Source organism: Idiotropiscis lumnitzeri, chromosome 10 (assembly GCF_059441095.1).
Source record: "Idiotropiscis lumnitzeri isolate Australia: NSW breed Sydney's pygmy pipehorse chromosome 10, RoL_Ilum_1.0, whole genome shotgun sequence".
NCBI lineage: Eukaryota > Metazoa > Chordata > Actinopteri > Syngnathiformes > Syngnathidae > Idiotropiscis > Idiotropiscis lumnitzeri.
Genome location: NC_142400.1, coordinates 2462829 through 2484616, shown reverse-complemented (window position 1 = coordinate 2484616; position 21788 = coordinate 2462829). Strand labels below are relative to the sequence as shown.

The 21788-nt window shown below is 42.8% G+C and overlaps 1 protein-coding gene across 5 annotated transcripts; it reads right to left on the bottom strand.

Moving 5' to 3' along the window:
- Window positions 1-1050: 1050 nt before the first annotated feature.
- gramd1a (GRAM domain containing 1A) lies at window positions 1051-21555 on the bottom strand. 5 transcript variants are annotated; one of them, XM_088307573.1, is made up of 22 exons: window positions 21329-21555; window positions 21081-21123; window positions 16505-16592; window positions 15987-16422; window positions 10765-10987; window positions 10121-10141; window positions 9933-10017; window positions 9742-9845; window positions 8826-8921; window positions 8612-8692; window positions 8405-8523; window positions 7920-8199; window positions 7385-7538; window positions 7124-7270; window positions 6059-6180; window positions 5721-5863; window positions 4733-4836; window positions 4423-4638; window positions 4265-4349; window positions 2990-3097; window positions 2642-2762; window positions 1051-2298 (listed from the first exon to the last, which is right to left on the bottom strand). In XM_088307573.1, the coding sequence occupies exons 4-22, from the start codon at window positions 16364-16366 to the stop codon at window positions 2215-2217; spliced, it is 2673 nt and encodes an 890-aa protein (XP_088163699.1). In that variant the 5' UTR covers window positions 16367-16422; window positions 16505-16592; window positions 21081-21123; window positions 21329-21555; the 3' UTR covers window positions 1051-2214. The 5 variants fall into 5 exon arrangements, with proteins under 5 accessions (XP_088163699.1, XP_088163703.1, XP_088163700.1 ...); XM_088307577.1 differs by lacking the exons at window positions 15987-16422; window positions 16505-16592 and having other exon boundaries at window positions 21329-21551; XM_088307574.1 differs by lacking the exons at window positions 21081-21123; window positions 21329-21555 and adding an exon at window positions 18976-19693 and having other exon boundaries at window positions 15987-16592.
- Window positions 21556-21788: the final 233 nt, after the last annotated feature.

Below are 21788 nucleotides of genomic sequence, written 5' to 3'. Positions count from 1 at the left end.
TAAAAAGTAAAACTACTCATTTGATTTTAACAGTAACAGCAAAAATATATATAAATACATAAAAAATAAAACAAAATATGCCGAATAAATGACATTTTAGAGTTTAATAGTTTTTTTTTCCAACTACTATACCATTTTTGGCTTCTTTGGAAATTTTCACCAATAAGAAAATAGAGAATAATAAGTTATCAATTTACAAAAATGACCTTAAACAAACTACAGATAAATGAAGAGAAAATGTTTTCAGACAATACGTTTCGTCACACAAACACGCTTTTAAGGGCTGTCAATCACACATAATTTCTTTTGATGATTGTTCCAAGAAAGCATCTCCAGTGTCAGTGAACCTCCACAAGGAAAAACAAGTCTTGCAAGGGTCTTATTTCATCTAAGGATTATAATCGAAGCCAGCAGAGGGCCGCAAAGCACTGCCTCGAGCAACCAAAAAGAAAAATAATGCAAAAAAATATATAATTATAAAGGATATGAAGTGGGAAATACAGAAAAAAAGCCATTTTGTTGTTTATTGCAGGTAAATCCACATTGTGCCAAAATTTGGAGGGATTCAATTAAATTCAACTTTTTTTCCTTCACTTGCAAATCAACGTATCCCATTGAAAAACATTTGAAAGGCTTCATCTGTTCCAGTTCACAAGGAAACTACACTTTTTGTTAACGTTTGTTTTTGTGATAAAAGTTGCACTGTATTGACTAAAACATAATAAAGGAGAATGATTAAAAATACACTGGTTTGATAGTTTATTATTATTGGATGCCTACTGTGAAGTGATACATTTTTATCCTTAGAACCTTAAAAAGCACAATATAAATCAAAGCTATTTATACTATATCGGCCAGTGAACCTTAAAATATATCTCACACGTATTTGGGAATATTTTATTATGATCCAATGATCTTTTTGGATGTAATACCAAGCGGTATTTTTAAATACTTGTTTTCTACTTAATATTGTTATTGCAAAAACTGATGAAAATAATCACTCAAAGGAATTTAAATAGATTACGTAAAAATGCCTTATGTACTACAATGGAAATATTTCATATTTTATTTAATATTTATATTTAATTTCATACTTTATCATTCATATCATCAAAAGTTTGTCATTTTTTTTTCTCAAGACACTTGGTTGAAGCTCACGAGAGCTCCATTTTTCATAGTATAGAAAATACACACTTACCCACACACACAAAGAAGAGGCAGGACTTGTTGCAATTTTTTTTTCTCTTTTCAATTTCTCTCCGTGTGCACAATCACATCTTCACAGTACATTCTCGTCTCCGCACCCCGCCCTAAATAAATAATACACCCCTTTTGTCGTCGTGTGCAGCCGGCCATGCACAGCATGGCCGTAACAAACCAAACGGGAGGGGGGGAGGATTTTCTGGACAGTTTGAGTGGTGGAGTCATTGGGGGGGGGATTGGTCATTAAAAGGAGTTGGGGACATGAGGGAGAAGAAATGTAACACACACACAAAAAGAAAAAAAAAGACAGAGGTGGGAGAGATGTATCACAAATAAGAGATTCCCTTTAGTCCTGTCACTTCATTCTGGTTGGTCCTTTATGATTGGCAAGCGAATGAGGTCTCGGAGAAACATCGGCAGAAAAACAGCCGACAATACGAAAACTTCGGAAATGTAACGTGGACTCCTTGTGGATGCACACGCGCGCGCACACCCACACACACACACACACGCAGCATCATAATTATTATTATTGACATATCCAACTATGAAACATTCAAGAAAATTCACCACAGTCTTTATTGGCCGTCTCCCGACAGCCAATCAGAGTGCGAGGGGGGCGGGACTTGGGCAATAAATACTGTAAGGTCCCGAGTAACGCGCTCGTGTTCATGTCCCATTTCTTTTTTCTTTTTTAAAACATCAAATCCAAAGATTTACGCCAACCTGGAAGAACAAAAAGAGGCGTGGGGAAAAAATTCTGTGTGATTCCATGATGCAACTTTTTGGAGGGCCCACCTGTGGGCCTCCATCCGAGTTTTATTGCTGAGTCACCACAGGGCCATGTGGTTTTCAAGTCAAACAGGTGAGAGGAGGGTTGTGGGTAATGTCGTTCCCTAGTGTGTGCATGTGTGCGTTTTTTTTTTTTTTTTTAAATGGAACTGGTGGTCCGTCCGTGTCGCTGGGTGAAGTTTGGATGTGGGGGATGGACGGCGCCGTACAGGATGGGGCTCATGCATCCGTCTCAGCTGGCTGGTCCTGGTGGACCCCCGGGACGGCGATGCCTTGGTGGAGTTTTTCAAGAGACTGCTTCATCTGGGGAAATAATGGAGAAAGAAAGCAAGGCTCAAGTGATCCAAAAAGTAAGACGCTAGAGGGTAGAATGCACTTTATGCCGACGGCATGAATGTAGCCCAATGTTGGGCTCCGATTTTGAGTTGTCTTGACATATCACAGCCCATCTAGTGTGACATACTCAACGATTGGTCGTTTAGCGTCCGGGACATTTCACAGACTGATCTGCGCTGATGTACAGAATCCTGACGCGACGATTGGACAGGGTCTGGTCAGTGACGCAATTGTAGTGTGACGTCTCGCTCGGTCCAAGACAGAGAACGCTATTATCTTGTAGTCTAACCGTCATGCACGACACACACACCTGGTCAAGAAGCGCCACGGACGACTGCAGAATCTGCTGCCACTTGCTGAGCTGCGCTTGATGGAACTGTCTCTGCAGCTGGAGCACCTGAGCCCACTCTCCTGCCGTCTGAGGAAGAGGACTGACAGTGGAAAAAGAAACCAATTTAGGACAGTCAATCTAGTTCAAGCGCTACTTTTTGTTTTCTATTTTGGTGCGGTTCTGGTTAAAGCGACAGAGTGAACTCGTCAGGTCACAACTGCTGCAATGTACACAATTTTGAACTCATAAAAGTAGTTGCATCTGGAACATACGACAACGATTACGTTGGACTTTAGTGGAGCTACTTTGTATCGTATTGACGCTCACCTGTCCGCCAGCGAGTACGAGTGCCACGTCTCCAGCGTGTGGGCTGCTCTTTCCAGAGCGTACAGCTTGTAGAAGAGCAGCATGTTGAGTGCCACCAGCACCACCAGACTGGTCAGAAACACACACACACACGTACACACACGCTAGATATAGAGTGCTTTCCTCAATTCCACCAAGCACATCTGTGACGTACAAAAAAATTGACAAGCGCAAAAACAGCAGATAGGTGAATTTTCCGCAAATAACAAAATAGGCTCGGGAAAAAAAATAACGGTGAATAAATTTGAAAATGCCGAAATGCGAATAAGCTGAATTGTTTTTGTGCTATAATAATTACACAGAAACAAAACAACTTAGAAAACAATGTGGAAAAATAAACACATATAGTGTACAATAAAATACTGTACAATGTAAATAATTACCACGGGCCACTATGGGTAAAAAAATTAACTAAAAATAGTATGTGTGTGCTTAATGGATACAGTTGTTTTTTTTGGAGTGCGTGATAAGTGACAATGAGAAGCACATGAAAAAGGCTCACAAACATTTCAGCGTGCACTCACGTCAAAGAGGGACTTCATTACAGGAAATATCAATACGCGCACGCTTGAACGCAAAATCTAGTCCAATTAGTTCACGTCAGATGTTTCCTGTAAGAAAGTGCGGCTTTGCAATGGCAGTGGAAGTAAAAGCCTTTCGGACCGTACCTGATACAGATCCTGCACGGAGCACAAAGTGGCGCAAAAGGAGACACAAAGAAAGCAGCAACGAGATGGTGAGGCACCAATTATCATTACAAAATTGCCAAAAAAAAATTAATAACCATTATATGTATAAATAAAGACCCACTTCTCTCATCAATGCCTGGTTTGATCAAATAAGAAGCTGAGCATGAACATCCCTTTTGGGGAAAGATAAATCCAAACCCTCCGAAGAGGTATTTCCAAAGAGACCACATGCAGTGCAGACAAATAAGATTCTCTTTGAAAAGTGCAACAAGCGTATCATTCAGTGTGCTACAAAATTAAAAAGCATCAACGAGGGTAATTTTAGCCGGAAGGGAGAAGTCAAGTCAAAAATGTTCTTTCCGATAATAAGTTCTAAGCGCTCCCGCTAATCTAAACACGACATTTTGTAAATTGCTGATGACTGAAAATGACATCAGAGAGCTCAGCTTCACATGTTTTGGGTTTTCAGTTTGGTCACGTGACGTTCATCATCTATTCAATAATTTCAGCACCGGCGTGGAATCGATCGCTCGTGTTGTTAACTTACATGAAGCTGACGATGAGGAGGATAGTGGAGACGCTGTTCTGCGCCGCACCACGAGCACGCTCCCCCAGCTTCATATACTGAGCACCTACGAAAAGAAAAGCTCAACTTTAAAAACAGGGTACTGCAAAACAAATTCAGTGTGACAGCGGTCCACGAACCGGCGTCCCTTCGCTCCCGCTCCTCCCCGACACCCCTATCGCCTCGCTCGGCGGCACCGCCTCCGTCCCGCTCCCCCTGCCGGCGGGAGCAGGTGCGCTTGCGTCGTCGCAGGGCCGGCGGCGACTTGCCGGCTTCGGCGGCGCTGGTGGCGTCCCCGGCCGTCACCACGGTAACCTCGGATTGAAGCAGCGTTTCCAGCTTGCACACTTCGCTTTCTGCCAAGGAGCAGAATGATGATTTTTTTTTTTTTTTTTGGTGATGCTATTCCCAAAGCCATTTCACCGTGAGAAGCTAGACAAGGCGACTGACCCATATGGCGGTAGTACTCCTCGATACCGCTCCAAGTGTTCTTCTCAATCAGAGCTTTGACCAGACTCCACGGCTGCTTCCGGTAGCAGATGTCGGATGAAACTCTAGAGCAAGAGTAGCAGACCAACAGTTTGGAAGTGAACTTTCACAAAAAGTTTCTGAAGGGGACTTTACGAGCGATCGAAAGGGCTGGTGTGGTTGGGAAATGTGAACATTTCACAACCAGCCGAGATAAAAAAAAAAAATTGAACTTTGACGTCTTTAGCCGTCAATGGCAGTAAAGGAGTTTAAAAAAATAAATACACATTTGATTGGGATGTTTTCACTGGGTGGTAAAAACAAACAACCTTTTCTCCCAAAAAATTACAAGTCATATAAAAAAATATCTGACTATGCAACAAGAATTATGACTTGTGTGTCAAGTTGTTGTGGCTTTTTTTCCACTCATGACTTGAGATGAAAAGTGTGACTATAAATGTAAAAATATTTCATTTGGAAAAAAAATACTTTAGGTAAAATCTGTCCGATAATTGTGACTTTTTAGTGTAATTTAAAAATACAACTCATCTTGCAAAATATAAAGACTACTTATTGCATTCTTATATAACTGCAACATTCTCAAAAAAACTAAAACTAGTCTTGTACATATGCAGCCTGTTTTTTCTGAAAAAAAAAATCATATAAAAATCACAATTCCAAATATTTTCTTGTGCAGTCCAAGAAGTTTCTCTAGAATTTTTTTTCTAGTTTGAATGCAACTTTTCCCAATTTAAAACATTTTTATTATAAGAAAAATAAACACTATCCTCACTTTTCCTCATAATAACGACTTCTCTTGATTAAAAACAAACAAAAAATGTTTTCTCCCATTTAAGAAAAAAAAAAAAACGACTGCCCTAATTAGGGACATTCATATGGAACACAAAATGTAATCTACTCGCCCATCCCTAGTCTGAATATCCTGACAGATGACAAAAAACAAAGTCACCTGAGACGGCTCTTGTTCTTATTGATGGAAGTGAGGCAGTATCTGTGCACCGTGTAGAAGTAGTCCTGGTACGGGATACCGGACGTGATGACTTCTGAGTCCACCACGTAGCACTCGCCCTGAGCGCTGTTCTTGTGCAGAGTCTAGACCCAGGAGGATGTTGAGCTTTTATTTTGGATCCTCATGGCAACGTGAGCAAAAGTATACAAGCCAGTACCACAGTTGTCGTATTGGGGTAAAATGATATCGTTCGATTACTTAAGCATAACGGTCGCACACAAATTTAGAAGAAACTTTGAGCTTCACTGTGATGATAATTGGTCACCGAAAGATCTTACCTGCGTCTCCACCACGGGGGCCGTCTTGGGCCCGAGGGGGTTGTTGAGGGCAATGGTGTAGCTGAGCACGCGGCTGGTGGTCCCGCCGATGCCGTCCCGCTGCCACTCGCCCACCGTCAGGTCTGTGAGAGTCGACGGACAGCAAGAAAATTACAAATAAATAAAACAATAAAAGAATACTCATGAAAAGTTTGAAAAACCAGAGGGCCTCCAGAAGAAGATGGAATGCTGGATGAATAGGAGAGTCAGGCCAGCTTCTACAAAAGAACTCCCCCCCTCCAAATTAGGGTGACACAATGTTCCTGAGCAGCAGGGATGATGCCCATTGGCCAAATCTACTCATGCCGTCCTCATTTGAAAGGAATGAAAGAACACTCAACAAGTGACAATGGAGGAATAGCATGCAACTATTCTCATTAAATATTATTCTAGGGACTTTACAACATAAAACAAAGTAAATAAATTCCATCTTGATTCTTTTCTATCATGTTTATTTATTTCCTCACCAAAATGAATGAAAAAAAAGGCTATTCTTGTTTTTTTATGTATTCTAGTACAATTATTTTTTTTTTGTTTTGCATTTAAAACTTTTCTGTCTTTTCCGCCAAAAAAAAAAAACTCCAGTGAAATTGATAAATTGTGGCTCTCCTGGGAATAAAATTAAAAAAAAAAAAAGTTTGCCTAGTCTAATTAGAATAGAAATATTAATTAAAAAAATAAATAAAAAAACATTGTCCTGTGAAAAACACTTTTTTTTTTTTGACTGAGGTTTCTGTGTTTCAGACATCCCATTAAAGTTTTAAAAAAATAAATTTGACATTAGGGTTTTTCACGATATTGAAGTATGTTGCAAATACCTACATTTGAAAAAAGAATTTGACTCAAAATGTCTAGCCTGGTATACCTCGGTAACATCTTCTATGAGCAACAAAATCTCCGTAAATAATTTAACATGCCGAAAGAAATTCAAATTGACCTGTTTATTGTAACAAGTTGTTAGCAACATGTGTGTGTGTTGCAAACACGTCGAATGCTTGACGTGAGTGTGTGTGTGCATGTGTGTACCGGTGAAGTGTCGCTGTGAGAAGAGGTGCTGGATGAAGTGCGTGTCGGCGGAAAAGAGCAGGTCGTGCAGCTTGTCCACGCTCATCCGCACGGCGGCGTTGACATGCAGCCGCCCGTTCAGATCGGCGCAGAACGACTCCACCTCACCTGAAGGTTGGGAGGATATACATTTATAATTTAACAACATTTACGATTGCAGTGACACAACACAAACTAAAATGCTGCAGATGAGGCCCGATTAAAAGGAGCCAGCACACTCACTCTCCTCCTGCGTGTCGGACGAGTTGCTCGGGTCGGTGGGCAGGTCCTCGTCGTTGGTGGCGTCCAATGAGGAGAGGTTTCCGAGGCTGGTGTTGGGAAGGGGCAGCATGTGATTGGCTGACTCGGAAAGGCTGTCCCCGCCCTCCTCTGGGTTCTGAGGGGAAAGCAATCAGGCCATCGCCATATGACTTGAGAGGACGTGAACCCCGCTCGCTGTGAATTGTGCACGTACACAAGAGCACAGAACAGCAGAAGCTCCCGGGGAAATTCCAGAACACATTGTACTTGCTCGTGTTGTGTAACTTCACTGTACATTACATTTCAAACGAACAATCTTAGCGCGAGAGACAGCTCCAGAGCGAACCTGGACGCCAACGCTGTACTCGCCTGACTCTCTCTGAATTAAGATTTGAGCCGCTCAGAGCGGAGACACAATCCGCTGAAATTCGGAACAGAGTTGAACTCAAACGAGGCGCTAACGTCAAGAATTAAGCTCTGTATATATAACAGGAATGACATCATCAAAAACACTCACAGAGGCATTGGTGGGCGCGGACGACGCCACAGAGCCGTGGGAGTTGGGCGGGCTCGGTTCCGGAGGATCGGAGCTGAGCCGGCGACCCGACGAGGAGGGCACCTCGATGGGCAAGCAGCAGGCAGAGGAAGGCGGGGTCAAGCCCACCGCGCCGATGGTACCCGAGGGCGGGCTGGCCTGACTGCAGGGCACCAGCGGAGGAGGGGAGCTGCCCGAGGAGGGAAGCGACACCGAGCTCAGGTCCAGAAGATCGGTGACAGACACGGACTCTTCTCCAGGCCTAGGACAACAATGGAAATGGTGAAAAATTATTTACAGAATAATCCGTGTGTGTGCGTGTGGTATTGCGCAATCACAGATAGTTCAGTACATAACACACGCCCAGCATCTGAACCGTATGTTCCAGTCTACTGATTTGAAATTTCCAAACCCTACCACGGCCCAGACTATAGCATTTGATGTAAACAGGTTTTAAAATCACTCACAACAGGCCGTTCATGTGTTCAGCGGTCGGGGAGACGTAGTCGTCATCCTCACTGGTGAGGCCCAGCTCGGTGCCATAACACTGGTGCACGATGTGCCACAATTCTTTCGGAGACAAGGACTGCAAACAGAAAATAGGACTCTCACATGACCCGGCCATTATTATCAGGTTATCGAAGACCCTGCGAGCGGTTGTCAGGAGGTCATACCTTGTCCATCAGCGTGTTCTGCCACAGACGGAAAATCATCATAAAGCTGCGATCCCGTGCACCAAAAGAGGTGAAGAAGTGCTGAGAATTTCAATGGGAAGGAAGGAAGGACGAAAAGGTCACGTTGTTGTCTCACGAAGCCGACTCAGCTTTTTTTTTTTTTTTTTAAATACTAAGTATTATAAAGTGCGTATGTGTGTGAGTAATGGCCGACCTTCTCATTGTCCGTGCTGATCTGGATGGCATTGGGAATGAGCTTGGCCGTCTTCTCCTTGGTCATTGAGGTCACGTCTTTCAGCAGGATAGTGATCTGCAAAGACACACAAAAGCAGCCATTTTTAATAAACAAACTTTATGCTTCACTTATTTCTCAGTTTGCACGATGGAAATATTGCATATTTAAGGGGGGGGGGGAGGCCTGCAAGGAAAATAAGCAAATACCGTCAGTCAATTTTCTGTCAACTTATTTTCTCTTTTTCTCATGAGTTGCAAAGGGAGCGTTTGTCACACACCGGAATAAACGTGATACAGTCACCTTGTTGAACGTCACGCAACGTGAGCCAGGAATTAGTCTACGATCCAAGATACAAACACAAATAAATTAACCATGGTTGCCGCTCAAGTGAGGATGGAAGCGTTACCCCAGGATCCAACCTCAAAAATGATGCCATCTTCAAGACTTACATCATCCACAGTGAACCAAGAAGTAGCCTAATAATTAAAACATTGTCACTGGAATACAGAAACCGTATGCTTCATTTAATATTTTTTCCCACAAACTGATACTGATCAATAAATAAATAAATTAGGTTTTTTTTTTTTAAAAAAAACAATAATAAATTAATTTAAAATTTTTTTTTTTTTTTTTTTTTTTTTTTTTTTTTTAAATCGAGATTTATTTAGCGCAATTTCTGAATTATAGAGCGCCCCTAGTGGTGAAAGAAAAAAAGCTGCACCACTGTATTAGCCTCATGGTTCAAAATCTAGAAAAAAAAGTAGCGGCTTATAGTCCGGAAAATACGGTAGCCTACAAACTAGCATACGCAAACAAGAAAAAAAAAGTAGTTTTTTGAAACGTGTGTGTGACTTTATCAGCACTGATCTGCAAATAACACGAAGCGGGTGCTTACAGTGGTTTCCCAGCGGAAGATGTTGCTATAGAAACACAGCCAGTTCTCCGACAGATACAGGCGGCCCTGGAGCAGAATATCTTTCTGCAGGGCGCATGAGTAGTCTGCGGGAAAAGGGATGAGAGTTCAGCAAACCAAACGCAAGCGCCCAAAATCTCTCGAGTCAAGAACGTTCACGCCATGGTACGCACCCACGATGAGTCGCTCCGTGTCCGGAAGTTTCTTGAAGATCTTACGGAAGTCCTCGTTTCGTTGCTTGTATGTGGGGCTGAGGACCTGATGGAGAGGTACGCGGGAATTCTGGTTGGTACCATGTCGAAATGAAGACACCCAAAATTAAAAAAAAAAATAAAATGACGCGAGAGACAGGGATACTCACGTTGTACCAGCTTTGCATTTTCTGTAAAGACAACAAACACAACTATTAGAATCATGAATATGTGGGTGAGGGGGAAAAAAAATCCTCAAAATAATCCAAATGACTGTTTTTATTTTGTCTTAAGAAAAATGAACATCAGGCCAAATAGCCTTTAAATTATATTTAATAAAGATGGCATTACTATATTGCTATTTATTCGTTTCTGTGGTGTCAGTTGACAGTTAAATAAACTAAATGGCTTTGTTTTGGCGGCAAGATGTGTTTGGTGTTGCAATAAAAACCGGTTAAGCCAATGACTTGGTCAAGTTATAATTTTTGGGCCAAGTGTTTCTTTTATGCAAGACTGGGTTATTATGGTTTAGTCGTCAAAATATATTTTGTAATCACATTACATGGTCATCGAGGGGATGATCAGTAGAATGGTTGAACTGAGCTGCTGCGAGGTAGGTTGACATCCAAACAGCTTTTTAAATAAGTGTGATTAAAAAAAAAAAGACAAGGAGAAAACAATTGTTTTCATGCTCACTGACTTGAGGTCTCGCATGACGGCGAATCACCCTGTGGTGTTTTCCCAGCTGTACACTTCAGGACTATTATTAACATATTTAAAAAACAACAAATATGGCAGCCTGGGCCGTCGTTACCTTGGCATTGCTCCTGAAATGTCGGGAGGCAATGGGGTAGGCCGATGTAAGCGATGATGCTGACGGTATGGATGGCAGGGGGCTGTCGGAGCCCCCGCCTCCTCCTCCTCCGCTGCTCTTCTCCCCACCTCCCTCACTCTCGCTGGCCCGGCCGCCCCCAAGCACCCGCCGCCGCAGGGAGGGTGAGCTGCCTGGAGTGCTGCGTGGAGAGTTACTGGCCGTGCTGCAAAGGGAAAAGAAAAAAGAAAATTTATTTTTTTTATTTTTCTTAAGGCAGCAAAGAGCAAACAACGAGAAGGCGGAGTGGGGGGACGTCCTGTTTGACAATAGCCACGCTACAGAGGACGAAAAGCAAAGGGAAGGCCACGCAGGGGGCAGTTTTATCATGTTGAACCTATTTTGACTGATAAGGCGGCCAATGCGGCTTTGAATGGAGATAGCGCAAATATTTCTTTACATTCGCCGTCTCTACGAGGCACTAAGGAAACATTTGCTCAAACAATCACCATGGCCTCTTCGGATATTTTTGTATCTATTTCGAATTGGTGGATTTTTTCTTTAAATCCACTGTGTTTTACAGGTTTGTTATTCAAAAATGTTACGATTGAACCTTAATGAAAAATTCACCTCTTTGCACAATATGAGCTCTTTAAAACTTGAAAAGCCGCAAGCTGGTGCCAAAGCCCTGGCTAATAAGAAAGTAGTAATTGCCTGGATGCCTATGCTCAACTGCAGAGTTTCCATATACAAATTCGCCAAGCGCTTATAGTTGCAGTTTTTTTATCGTCTTGTCAGCATTGTTACGTTTTCCAAAACACCATCAGCTAGTCAACACTACACTCACAAAGGAAAAGTTCAAGTGTCCGAGAAAAACAGTTCAGTCCAAAGTATTTTCCCCAGATGTGTTTTGGAGATTTGTATTTATTTTTTTTTATCCATTGTGTTTCCGGCAAGTTTATTTGTGACTGTCTTCTGGCTACTACAATTTGAATGACCCAGTACACAATTTGGCTGTGTTTACATGGACAGAATACATTAAACAACCCGCATATGCAGCCACCCAAATTGCATGTAAATAGCTACACAAGAAATTTGCACGTAAATCCTCAGAACTGAGGAAGTGGAGGAGTGACCACTTGCCACATGCACTGGGCAGACACAAAAATGACATTTGAGCAACTGCTATATCGAAATCCAGCGTGCAGTGATATTTTAACATGTCAATGATGAACATTTATCAGACACAACTGAGCAGTCTGAGATCCCAGGCAATACTTCTGCCTTGGGAAAGTCAATTTGGATTCAAATCGTGACAAATGTCATGAATATTATTTTTATATATTGTGTATCATTGCCTCATTGGTAACCTTAAAATACATGATCTGAACCGATTATCCTCGCTCGGGTGGCATGTTAACAACACATGACTGAATCCTACCACGTTCGGTCGCATTAGCCTATTAAAAGGATTTAATGATGAGAATCTGCGTGAGCGTTTGTTTACAACTGTGGTGTAAACCCATTCATTCAAACAGCGAGAGCTAGCGAGTTAGCAACATGGCTAATTTAGCATCAATCACGTCCAGCAACTGAGATCGACGAAGCTAACAAAAAACAACCCGGAAGGCAGCACGGTGACATTTGCTGGGTTGTTTCACGGTGAAAAACGACCGCTTGTGGATGGATGGAGGCTACCGCGTCCTCGGCTGTGAAGGGAGGGGGGGGGGGCGGCTGTGACCGGATGACCGCTGAGCGACCGGGATTCACGTGAACGCACCACCCTCGTTTTGTACAAATAATAGACAACAATGCCTTGACATCGAAGCAAAATGTGCGTTTCCGTCCTAAGTACATAACAAAACGTACACAAAAAAGACAGCACTTTGGCACGCCCCTCATCTCAGCCGCCATAGAATGACTTACTCGAACATGTCATGAGGCGTTCACGATCCCAACGGGGGTCCGAAAGAAAACAAAACGGCGCACTTCTTCTCGTCCGTGTCGCCGCGCTGACACGAGGGACACGAGGGATGCTAGTATCCCACCATCGCCGTCGTCGACGCCCTTCGCGGACAGACGACGGCTGCCTGCGCAGGATGAGCCGCCGACGGGCTGCCGTCCATCCGTAATCCCCTCAGCGCACAGATGGGGGAGGAGGTGCGTCTTTGTGCCCAGGAGGGAGGGGGTGTCTGATCAACATTTTTGGTGACTGGGGGGCACAGATAAGAGGCCACTACATGGAGCTCCAAATTCCATGTTTAATTATAAAAGATGAATGCTTATGCAGAAGTCTAATTTTTTCTACTAATAATAATACAACTGTTGTTTTTTTTTTTAAATGATAAAAAAAAATCTACAAATGTTTTCTTGTACTACACTGGGTCATTGTATACTCACGAGTTGGCTTGCACAAATGTATCTAGTAGTGGCTTTTTGGCAAACTCATCTTGTTATTCAAAGAAAAAAAATGCTGCAAAATATTCTCTACAGTATATTTATTGTATTGCGACATCTCTTTAATTAAAGGGAGAGTCAAATCCAAAATTGTCTTGACGATATGTTCTATGCGGCCCCACAAGTCAAACACGGCATTGTGATTAATATTACGTTTATGGAATATGAATTAGGCAGCAAATCCACCCGTTTTTATCCATCTCAGTGGGCGGCAATTTTGCCTCTTGATGTCAACTGTAAATGACACCACAGTAGCCGAGGGCGCAGCTTCCGAACGTCACATGACCAAACTCAGAAAATAGGTGAGTCGTGATTGGTCATTACATGAGCACCTGGGAAGTCATTTTCAGTCGACAGCAAGAGAAAAAATATTTAAAAAAATATGATTGTCATTTTAAGATTTTGTGCTTGTTAACTTATTTTTCATAACCTTCTGAGTTGTTCTTATACTACGACTGGATTAAAAAAACGTTTTTCCTTGTAATTATATTCTTGAAAACGTCTGGTGATGTACAAGTTTTGTGAAAATTGTGACATTTTCACATCCCAAACTTTTTTTTTTGGCCTGATAATCACAGATGAATAATTTTCCTTCTATCTAATATGGCGACTTTATTCTAAAAATGTGAATCAACTTTATTCATTAAAAAATTCTAACAGTACTTTTTTCATGTTTTTCTCAACAAGATAACACATTTTTCCTTGTATTTTGAGCATTTTAATCAAAATAGTATTTCAATAACACTTGCATTTTTTATTAAATCTGACTACTGTAAAATGATTAGCAGTTTTTAGATTTCATTATATAAAAACTTAATCCTTGACATATTTACGACTTTGTTCTGCTAAAATGTTCACTACATTCTCGTAATTACGACAGCATTCACATAATTTGACGCAAATCTGTCGAATGTCTTTTCAGTGCCCCTCTCCTATGAAACAAGCGCAAATTGTCCGTCACAATTTTCTGCAACAGGATTTAAGTGGCCCCGTCAACTGTATTCCTCTCCAACCTCTTTTAAACCCAGCGAGCGCAACGCGATCCCTTCACCCTCAATCTGTGTCCATCCGCCGGGATTAGAGCGCACATCATAATCCAGAAGCCTCGGTGTCTCTGCGTGTAATCTGCTTCCCTGTCGAGCAGCGCGAGAGTTGCCTCAAAGTGACGGCCGCCTTTTTCTTCCTGACAAACAGGAAGGCATGTTTTTCAGATTGCGGCAAAGAGAATGACCACTTAGTTCTGAGATGGACTTGCGGTCCATTTTCTTTTTTAATCCCACGAATAGATCACTTTGTTTGATCTCCAGTCGACTGGATTTTATTTTTGCACCGTTCCCAAACGCATCAAGTGGCCCCACTCTGCCTCCTCTTTTGGCCCAAGGTGGGAAAAATGTGGCCATCCCCGATAACATGAAGTATCTTGAGCTCAGAGAACGTATGGAGTCCATAAAATGGATGCATAAAGATGAGGGGAGGAGAGGAGGTGGATCAGGAGGGTGGGGGGGTGGTGGATCACCCTCACCATACAGAGCCTCCTCCGATTGGGTCGGCATGACATCATCAGACGAGAGGCGGGCTCCGATTGGCCGAGGGTGATGTCATGATTCAGCGTGCGTGGAGCGTTAGGACTCCGCCTCCCGGCTTGTTGTGGCTGCTCAGTGAGCTGACTGTCAATAAGCGTGTTGTTGGGACTACTTTTTTTTTTTAAACAGCAGGATTCATAAATAACGCCGCACATTTGCAACTCGGTCACGTTTGCTCTCCAGTTGTCCATACAGGCGACCCGACTGAGTTTAGTCACAGAATCCCCACAGAGCTTGTCGTGCCGAGTGCTGACAGTGCAGACCGTCTGTTCCCAGCTGGCGGACCTTATGTACTGTACGACAAGAGAACACTAGGAAACCTCCCAAGAAATATTTGGAGATGGAATCAAGCTGAATGCAAAGGAAATTGCACAAATACTTGAGATCGGAGTTTATCAGTTATGTCCTTTTAAGATAAACTCAATAGTTGAACATACATAGAACACATTTGAGGTTGAAGATTAATCGCCTTTGGGGGTGATGGCGTACATTCAGGATTTTTTATATTAAAAAAATATTTTGGAGGGAACTGTAACAAAAGGTACTGGTCCGCAGCGGTTGGGGATCACTGCTCAAAATGTTCAAGCTACGAGCCGAGTGTCGAAAAAAAAAAAGTAACTTGGACGTCTTTAGCCGTCAATGGCAGTAAATGCGTTTATAATGCCACTTAGTGTGTTTTATATTTGCTTTGAGGACATATTGTAAATGTATTTGTTTACTTTTGACATATTCCATTATAATCACAGTGCCACAAGTGTACTTTTTTTTCTAGTAAAATTATTTTTTTCATGTAAACCAAATATTTTTCTTGAAATACTGCACCTTTATTTAAAAAAAAAAATGTTCACGTATTGTAATGTTAATGTAACTATTCGTGCAAAAACCCCGAGATCATTCACATAAATTGACTTCTTTCTACCATGAGCCTCTTTTGAGTCGCATCATTTCCCAGAAATCTTAGACCCTTCCTTACATTATTTGGACTATTCTCGGTCAATTACGACTTACGAAGAGCGTTTCTCATCGCATTTTATTCCCGTAAAAATGTGTTTTGTATGGTTATACAAGAGTGTGGTATTTGACGTAAAATGTTTGCCTTAAAAGTGACGTTTTAAGGATTGCGCTGTCTACCGGCTCCTTGTGGTCGCCGGCTGCCGACTGTTTGCAGGAGTCCAGCACACTAACCTGCAGCTGTCCCAGTCGGAGTCCCTGCCCAGCAGGCTCCTGAGGGACCACCGAGAGCGCCGGCTAGGAGAGGGGCTATGCGACCAAGTTTGGGACGGTGGGAAAAGGAGATCTTGGTCCTGGCCCTGCTCCTCACTTCTTATCTGAGTGACCTCAATGGCAGACGACGCGGGGGTAATTTCCTCCTCAATTACGATCTGCGGGGTTCCGGAACGCTTGTCTGCGCTCCGCTTCTTGGTTCTGCTGCGGCCGCGGTAGGACCGTACATGGCGGGCGGAGCGATACGGCCGGGGGCTGGGCGAGCGGGACCAGGATTCTGTGTCGGAGGACGGGGGGAGGACGGTCAGCGTCGGGACGGGCCGAGTGGAGGACATGGTCATTTCCGGGAAAGCCGACTTTCGGCTTGTCAAGAGTCCAGACCCGTCAAGTCCTCCATCTTGGAAAATATCATCATACAGAATTCAGTCATTCTTGAGAAATAATTTCCTCTTAAAGCGTGTCGTGTTCAGGATGTCCACCGTCTTTCCGTGCATGGTTTCCTCACAGCTCCTCCGCCGTCAGGTTTGTGTCACGCATCTCATCTTTGCGAGCTCAGAGGTAAATTACCTGAGGGGTGAAAAGACTGCGCTCAAAATGCAAGCTGTCATCTACCTTGCTATAAATAAGGAGCTTCAGATATAGATCATGTCAATAAAGTCCTCCACTGAGTGATCCATTTTATTTCACTTTTTTTCAACGCCTTACATAATAGAGGGGACAATCCTTTGATTTATTTTTTTTTTTTTTTGCCAAAAAATAATATACAATCATGTATTAATGATGGAAAATAATAGTACTTCAAACGTGGCGTAATGCCCACGAAGGTGATCAAGGATAACCACATTAAGAGAACAAACATAAACAGACTTAAACACAAGATGCAGATGGTCACAACTCCTAGCAAGGCACTCAATACTCAGACTTAACAGCCAGCGGCTAACGTGAGCCCACAACAGCCAACGCTTCACTATCATTCACTGACGCCCACATCACTCACAAGACCGGGTCCCGCCTTTTAAATCCACACACAGTCAAAGTCACAAATCCTAAAGCAGAATGTGACGACGGTGAACACAAATAAGACAAAAATAATAACTGCACCTCAAATGCACATCGTGTTAAGTAACACAAAATTAATTTCACACAAATAATCAAAATCGAAAATAATCGAGAGAATTGATTGCAAAAAGGCCAATAGCTGCAGCTTTATTGAAAGCAAATGTCAGATGTTTTTTTTTTACGCCACACCAGATGCTGGCTGACGTTTTCCTGGCTTTTTTTTTATACCCTATGTCAGCTGTTCTGCGCCGACATAGTGTGAAAGGGTGCAGAGTTGCAGCAATATCCTGCCTTTACTGGACTCTGTGTGAAAGGTAACATGGATAAATTACACATTTTGGGGCTTTTTTTTCCTCTACACAATTTCTTAGAGGTTGCTTAAAAGCTCCATATCAGGCTGTAGTCTGCCATGCCCTGGCAACAGGACATGGATTTTTCCATATTGAAATCTTGCTCCCGGCCAGGAAGTGGTGGGCCTAATGCCGAGAAATGGGGAATCTGAGAGCACCCACTTCCTGTCGTGAGTATTACATGACATTGATGACACTCAAAACAAGTCCAAGAAAGACCAAAAGTGCATGACGGCGATGCGGGAGAATATTCAACAAGGTCATGGAAGAACATTCCAGAAAAAAGAAGCAAACACTCACATTACCTTGGTGTGTTTGAAACGCACGCACACATACACACACACACAACGAAACAGACTTTGCATAACTAACAGGAAATGTTTAACAAAAGGCACTAACATACAGTGGAACTTTGACTTTTGGGTGACCCAGTTTACGAGCTTTTAGACATGTAAACCATCGCTCTGATTATTATTTTTTTGCCTTAAGTTGTAAGCAAAAATGGTAGTTCGGGGCACTAGATGCAAAAAGCAGCAGTATGATAGTGAACAATTCTTTAAAGAAAAAAATAAGTTTAGTATGCTCGTTTCAAGCCGTTTATTGTCACTCCCAGTATAGCTTTGCGATAAAACTACACATAATACAAAGACAACTTGTTGAATACTGAACCATACAATCTAACTTTGCCTCGCCGAAGTCTGCTAGCTTAATGCCAACACATAATGATGATAATGCCATTGCTAACGTTACTGCGGTACATCTAAACAACTTGTATTTGAACACAAACGGTAGCAAAAAAAGCAGACGCTTCGGTGAAACATTTTCATGTATTTCACGATCAAATCTACGTGCTGTATGTCTCTATTCATTATACTGGCCCCTAGTGGCCAAAGCAAGCAGAGCAGAGGGAGCAACACAATAAAAGCATGAAAATTATATTGCATGCACAGTTTCATGTTTGACATCCTATTTGATCATTTATATTGTGCGTTTTAATCAGTCCAATACGACTTATATTTCTCCTTTAATAAAATAATGATATATTTGTGGGTCTTTTGGCGTAGCTGGACAGATTCATTACATTTGCATTCATTTCATTTGGAGAGATGATTTGAAATACGAGGTTTTTGAGTTCTATGCGCGGTTACGTTAAGTCAAGGCAACACGGCGCTTTACCTTTTTCCCCACATTTTATTGTGTTATAATTTTATTAAAAAATCAGGACCAAAATCCTTGTAAAAATATATCAACATAACATTCAATGTCGACAAGCTTGGGGGGGGGGCGAGTGCAAGGCCACCAGAATGTGTTAAGGGGGGTATGGGTGGACATTGTTTGCGCTCGTGTTTGAACAAGAACAATCTTAGCACGGACATGTTTGACCAACCTTATCTTGCAAATAGACTTTCAAATCAATGCATATATAGCACAGCCCGTATCCCTTTCTACCAGATTAATTGTTTAACCCAAACACCATGAAAAAACTTTGCATTTCGCCTCGGCAGTGTCTTATCTCTCTCACTCTCTCTCTCTCTACCTACCTGCCGTTGGATGAATTCCCCCCATTCCGGTGGTCGTTCTCGGCCTCGAAGACCAGCCGAGCGACGGCGCGCGACGTTATATTAAAATCCACTTTTTCCACGGAGCACATCAGCATGGTGGTGGGGAAGCTCGCCCGGCCGACGAGGAGCGCATCCGCCGGGGCTAACCGTTAGCCTCTTCCGGACAAGCTAACAGCACCAAGCGAAAGTTTGGCCCAACTCTTTCTTTTCCAAAAAACCCTGCGACGACGTCTTTCTTTGGGGGGCCAACCACCGCCGGTATCGCCCTCCCCCCAAAAGACGGAAGACGAACTAAAGGGCGTCAGCTTCTAACATTTTTTTTTACATTTAAAACACCCAGATAAAATACAACTTGCAGAAAAAGCTAAGAACTGGAATTAAATGGATGAGTTTATTGTTGTCGGTAAAGGGAGGGGGAGGTGGAAGAGCGAACTCGAAGATTTGGCGTTTGTGTAGGGGGAACACGACGAGGAATAATCATCTTATTTCTCGTTTTCAAATTTACTCCACGTATTTACATTTTTTCATAAATATTTGTTACATAACGTATAGTAAATTAATTGACATGGAATCCCACAAACGTATTATTCGATAAGGCAAAAAGCAAAACGCGAAAATGGTCAACCCTCTCGTAAACTTTTGGTTCAGTCCGGGAAATAACAGTCCGCCTCAACCCTCCGAGGCGGACAAACGAACGCGAATATTAAGCGTCTGTGGGGGGACACGACTTTAAAATAATGACTTACTCCGCCTTAGTTTGTTTTCTCACCACTTGTGTTTTTGTGAATAGTAAATGAAATATAAATGGAATTAATCCACGTGGACCATAACACGGTAACATAAAATAAAGCATAAAGCAGAGCGACAAGACGACCCCCCCTCCACTAGCAAACTTTGTAGTTTGGTCCTGGAAATAACAGTCTGCAGCGAACCCAAGCCACTGTTGGAAACATTCAGCGTTTGTGTGGGCTGGGGTGGGGTGATGAGAAATTAGAACCTGTTTCGCTTCGTTTTTAACTCTTTTCACCGCATATATAATTTAATGAATACTGAAACAGAGTATGTGTCCCACAAATCGGCATGGAGTGGAACGATGTCGAATTAAACACGACAAGCGGCACAACAAGAAGACCGGTACCCCGCTAACAAACTTTGTGGTTCAGCCCGCGAAGTAACTGTCAGCAGAAGCCGCGATTGGAAGGATGGAGCGTTTTATTTGATCACCTTTGTAACATGATTACAACAGCCGAATAAACACATAATTGCCACCATTTAAATACACCGTATTCCTTCTTAAAACATTTTCTCATCAGTAAACGGAATGTCGTCGTAAAGTGGTTTTAATCATGCTTTTAGTGAATAAAATATCTACGAGCAGACAAAGACGATGCTTCACTAGTCGTTCCAAAAGGTTTGCTTTACGATGCTGATTCATCGTCAATATGATGACCTAAGCGAAATGGCGACGCCTGAAGCTCAACCAGGGTAGTGCAGTCACTATAATTGCAAGTGACTCAAATACGTGGCAGTCGGCCTTTGGCAGCCTTCGTGGAAGAGATCTTAAAAAATAGTCTATTTGTGACATACACAAAGCCTCCTAAATGTCAGCACAGTAGCACCATAATATGCTAAAGACAAGGGCTAGGCAGAACATGCATCCATCCATTATCTGTACCGCTTGTCCTCGCAAGGGTCGCGGGGCTTGGGGGGGTGCTGGAGTCTATCAGAGCTGTCTTCGAACACCCTGAACTGGTTGGCAGCCAATTGCATGGCACACAAAGACGAACAACCATCCGCTGTCACACTCATACCGAGGGGCAATTTAGAGTGTCCAATCAACCTGCCATGCGTGTTTTTGGAACGTGGGAGGAAACCGGAGTACCCGGAGGAAACCCATGCAGGTTTTTATCTAAAAAGAAATATTTTTAAAAACTTTTTTCTCAAAAATATAGGTTACAACTTTTTTCCCCCCAAAAAAAATACTTTTCCCCTTTATGCAAGATAAAATTATAAAATTAGAGAAAAAAAACTCGGACAAAAACCAGTGGAGGACTTTATGGGGGGGGCGGATTTTTAATCCTCACCTTCATCTTGCTGCAGCATCACTTCACGTTCACGTCGCCTTGTCTGAAGAGGAGAAAATCAAACAAAAGAAGACCACCAAGATGAAGTCCAGCCAAAGAAACTGTATCCAAACTCGTCAACGCAGAGCAACTAAGACTAACATTCAGGAAAGCGAGTATTTTCAATATAATGTCCGATCCCTGCAAATCCCGAAGGCTCGCTGTAACATACATCACAAATACAAGCAAGACCATGCAATTGCATTTACCTGACACGGAGCAGGATTTCATTTGCATTCATCAACCGAGCATTACAATGACTTGGCACTTTCCCTGAAGTCCGTGCACCATCGTTCCCGACCTCCACTCCACTCGGGCTGCCAAACACTCGGGTGCTGCTCCAGGCTGCCGGGACGGCTGTGGAAACTCGATCTGCACTAAAAATAAGAAACATCAGCAGCATTGGAGAGAAAGGAGATGTACGTGTGTGTGTGTTGGGGAGTGAGGGTGGTGAGGGGGGTCGATCCTCCCCCTCACACACACCCACACACGCACGCACGCACGCACCCACACGCACCCCCCCCTGACACACACACACACACACACACACACACACACGACAGTCCACGCCCACCTACTGCATGTCAAATTGCCTTGAAGTTGTGTGTGTGCGTGTGTGTCCAAGGCTTTGATGTCACTCTGTCACTGGTTTCCTCATAACGGCTCGCA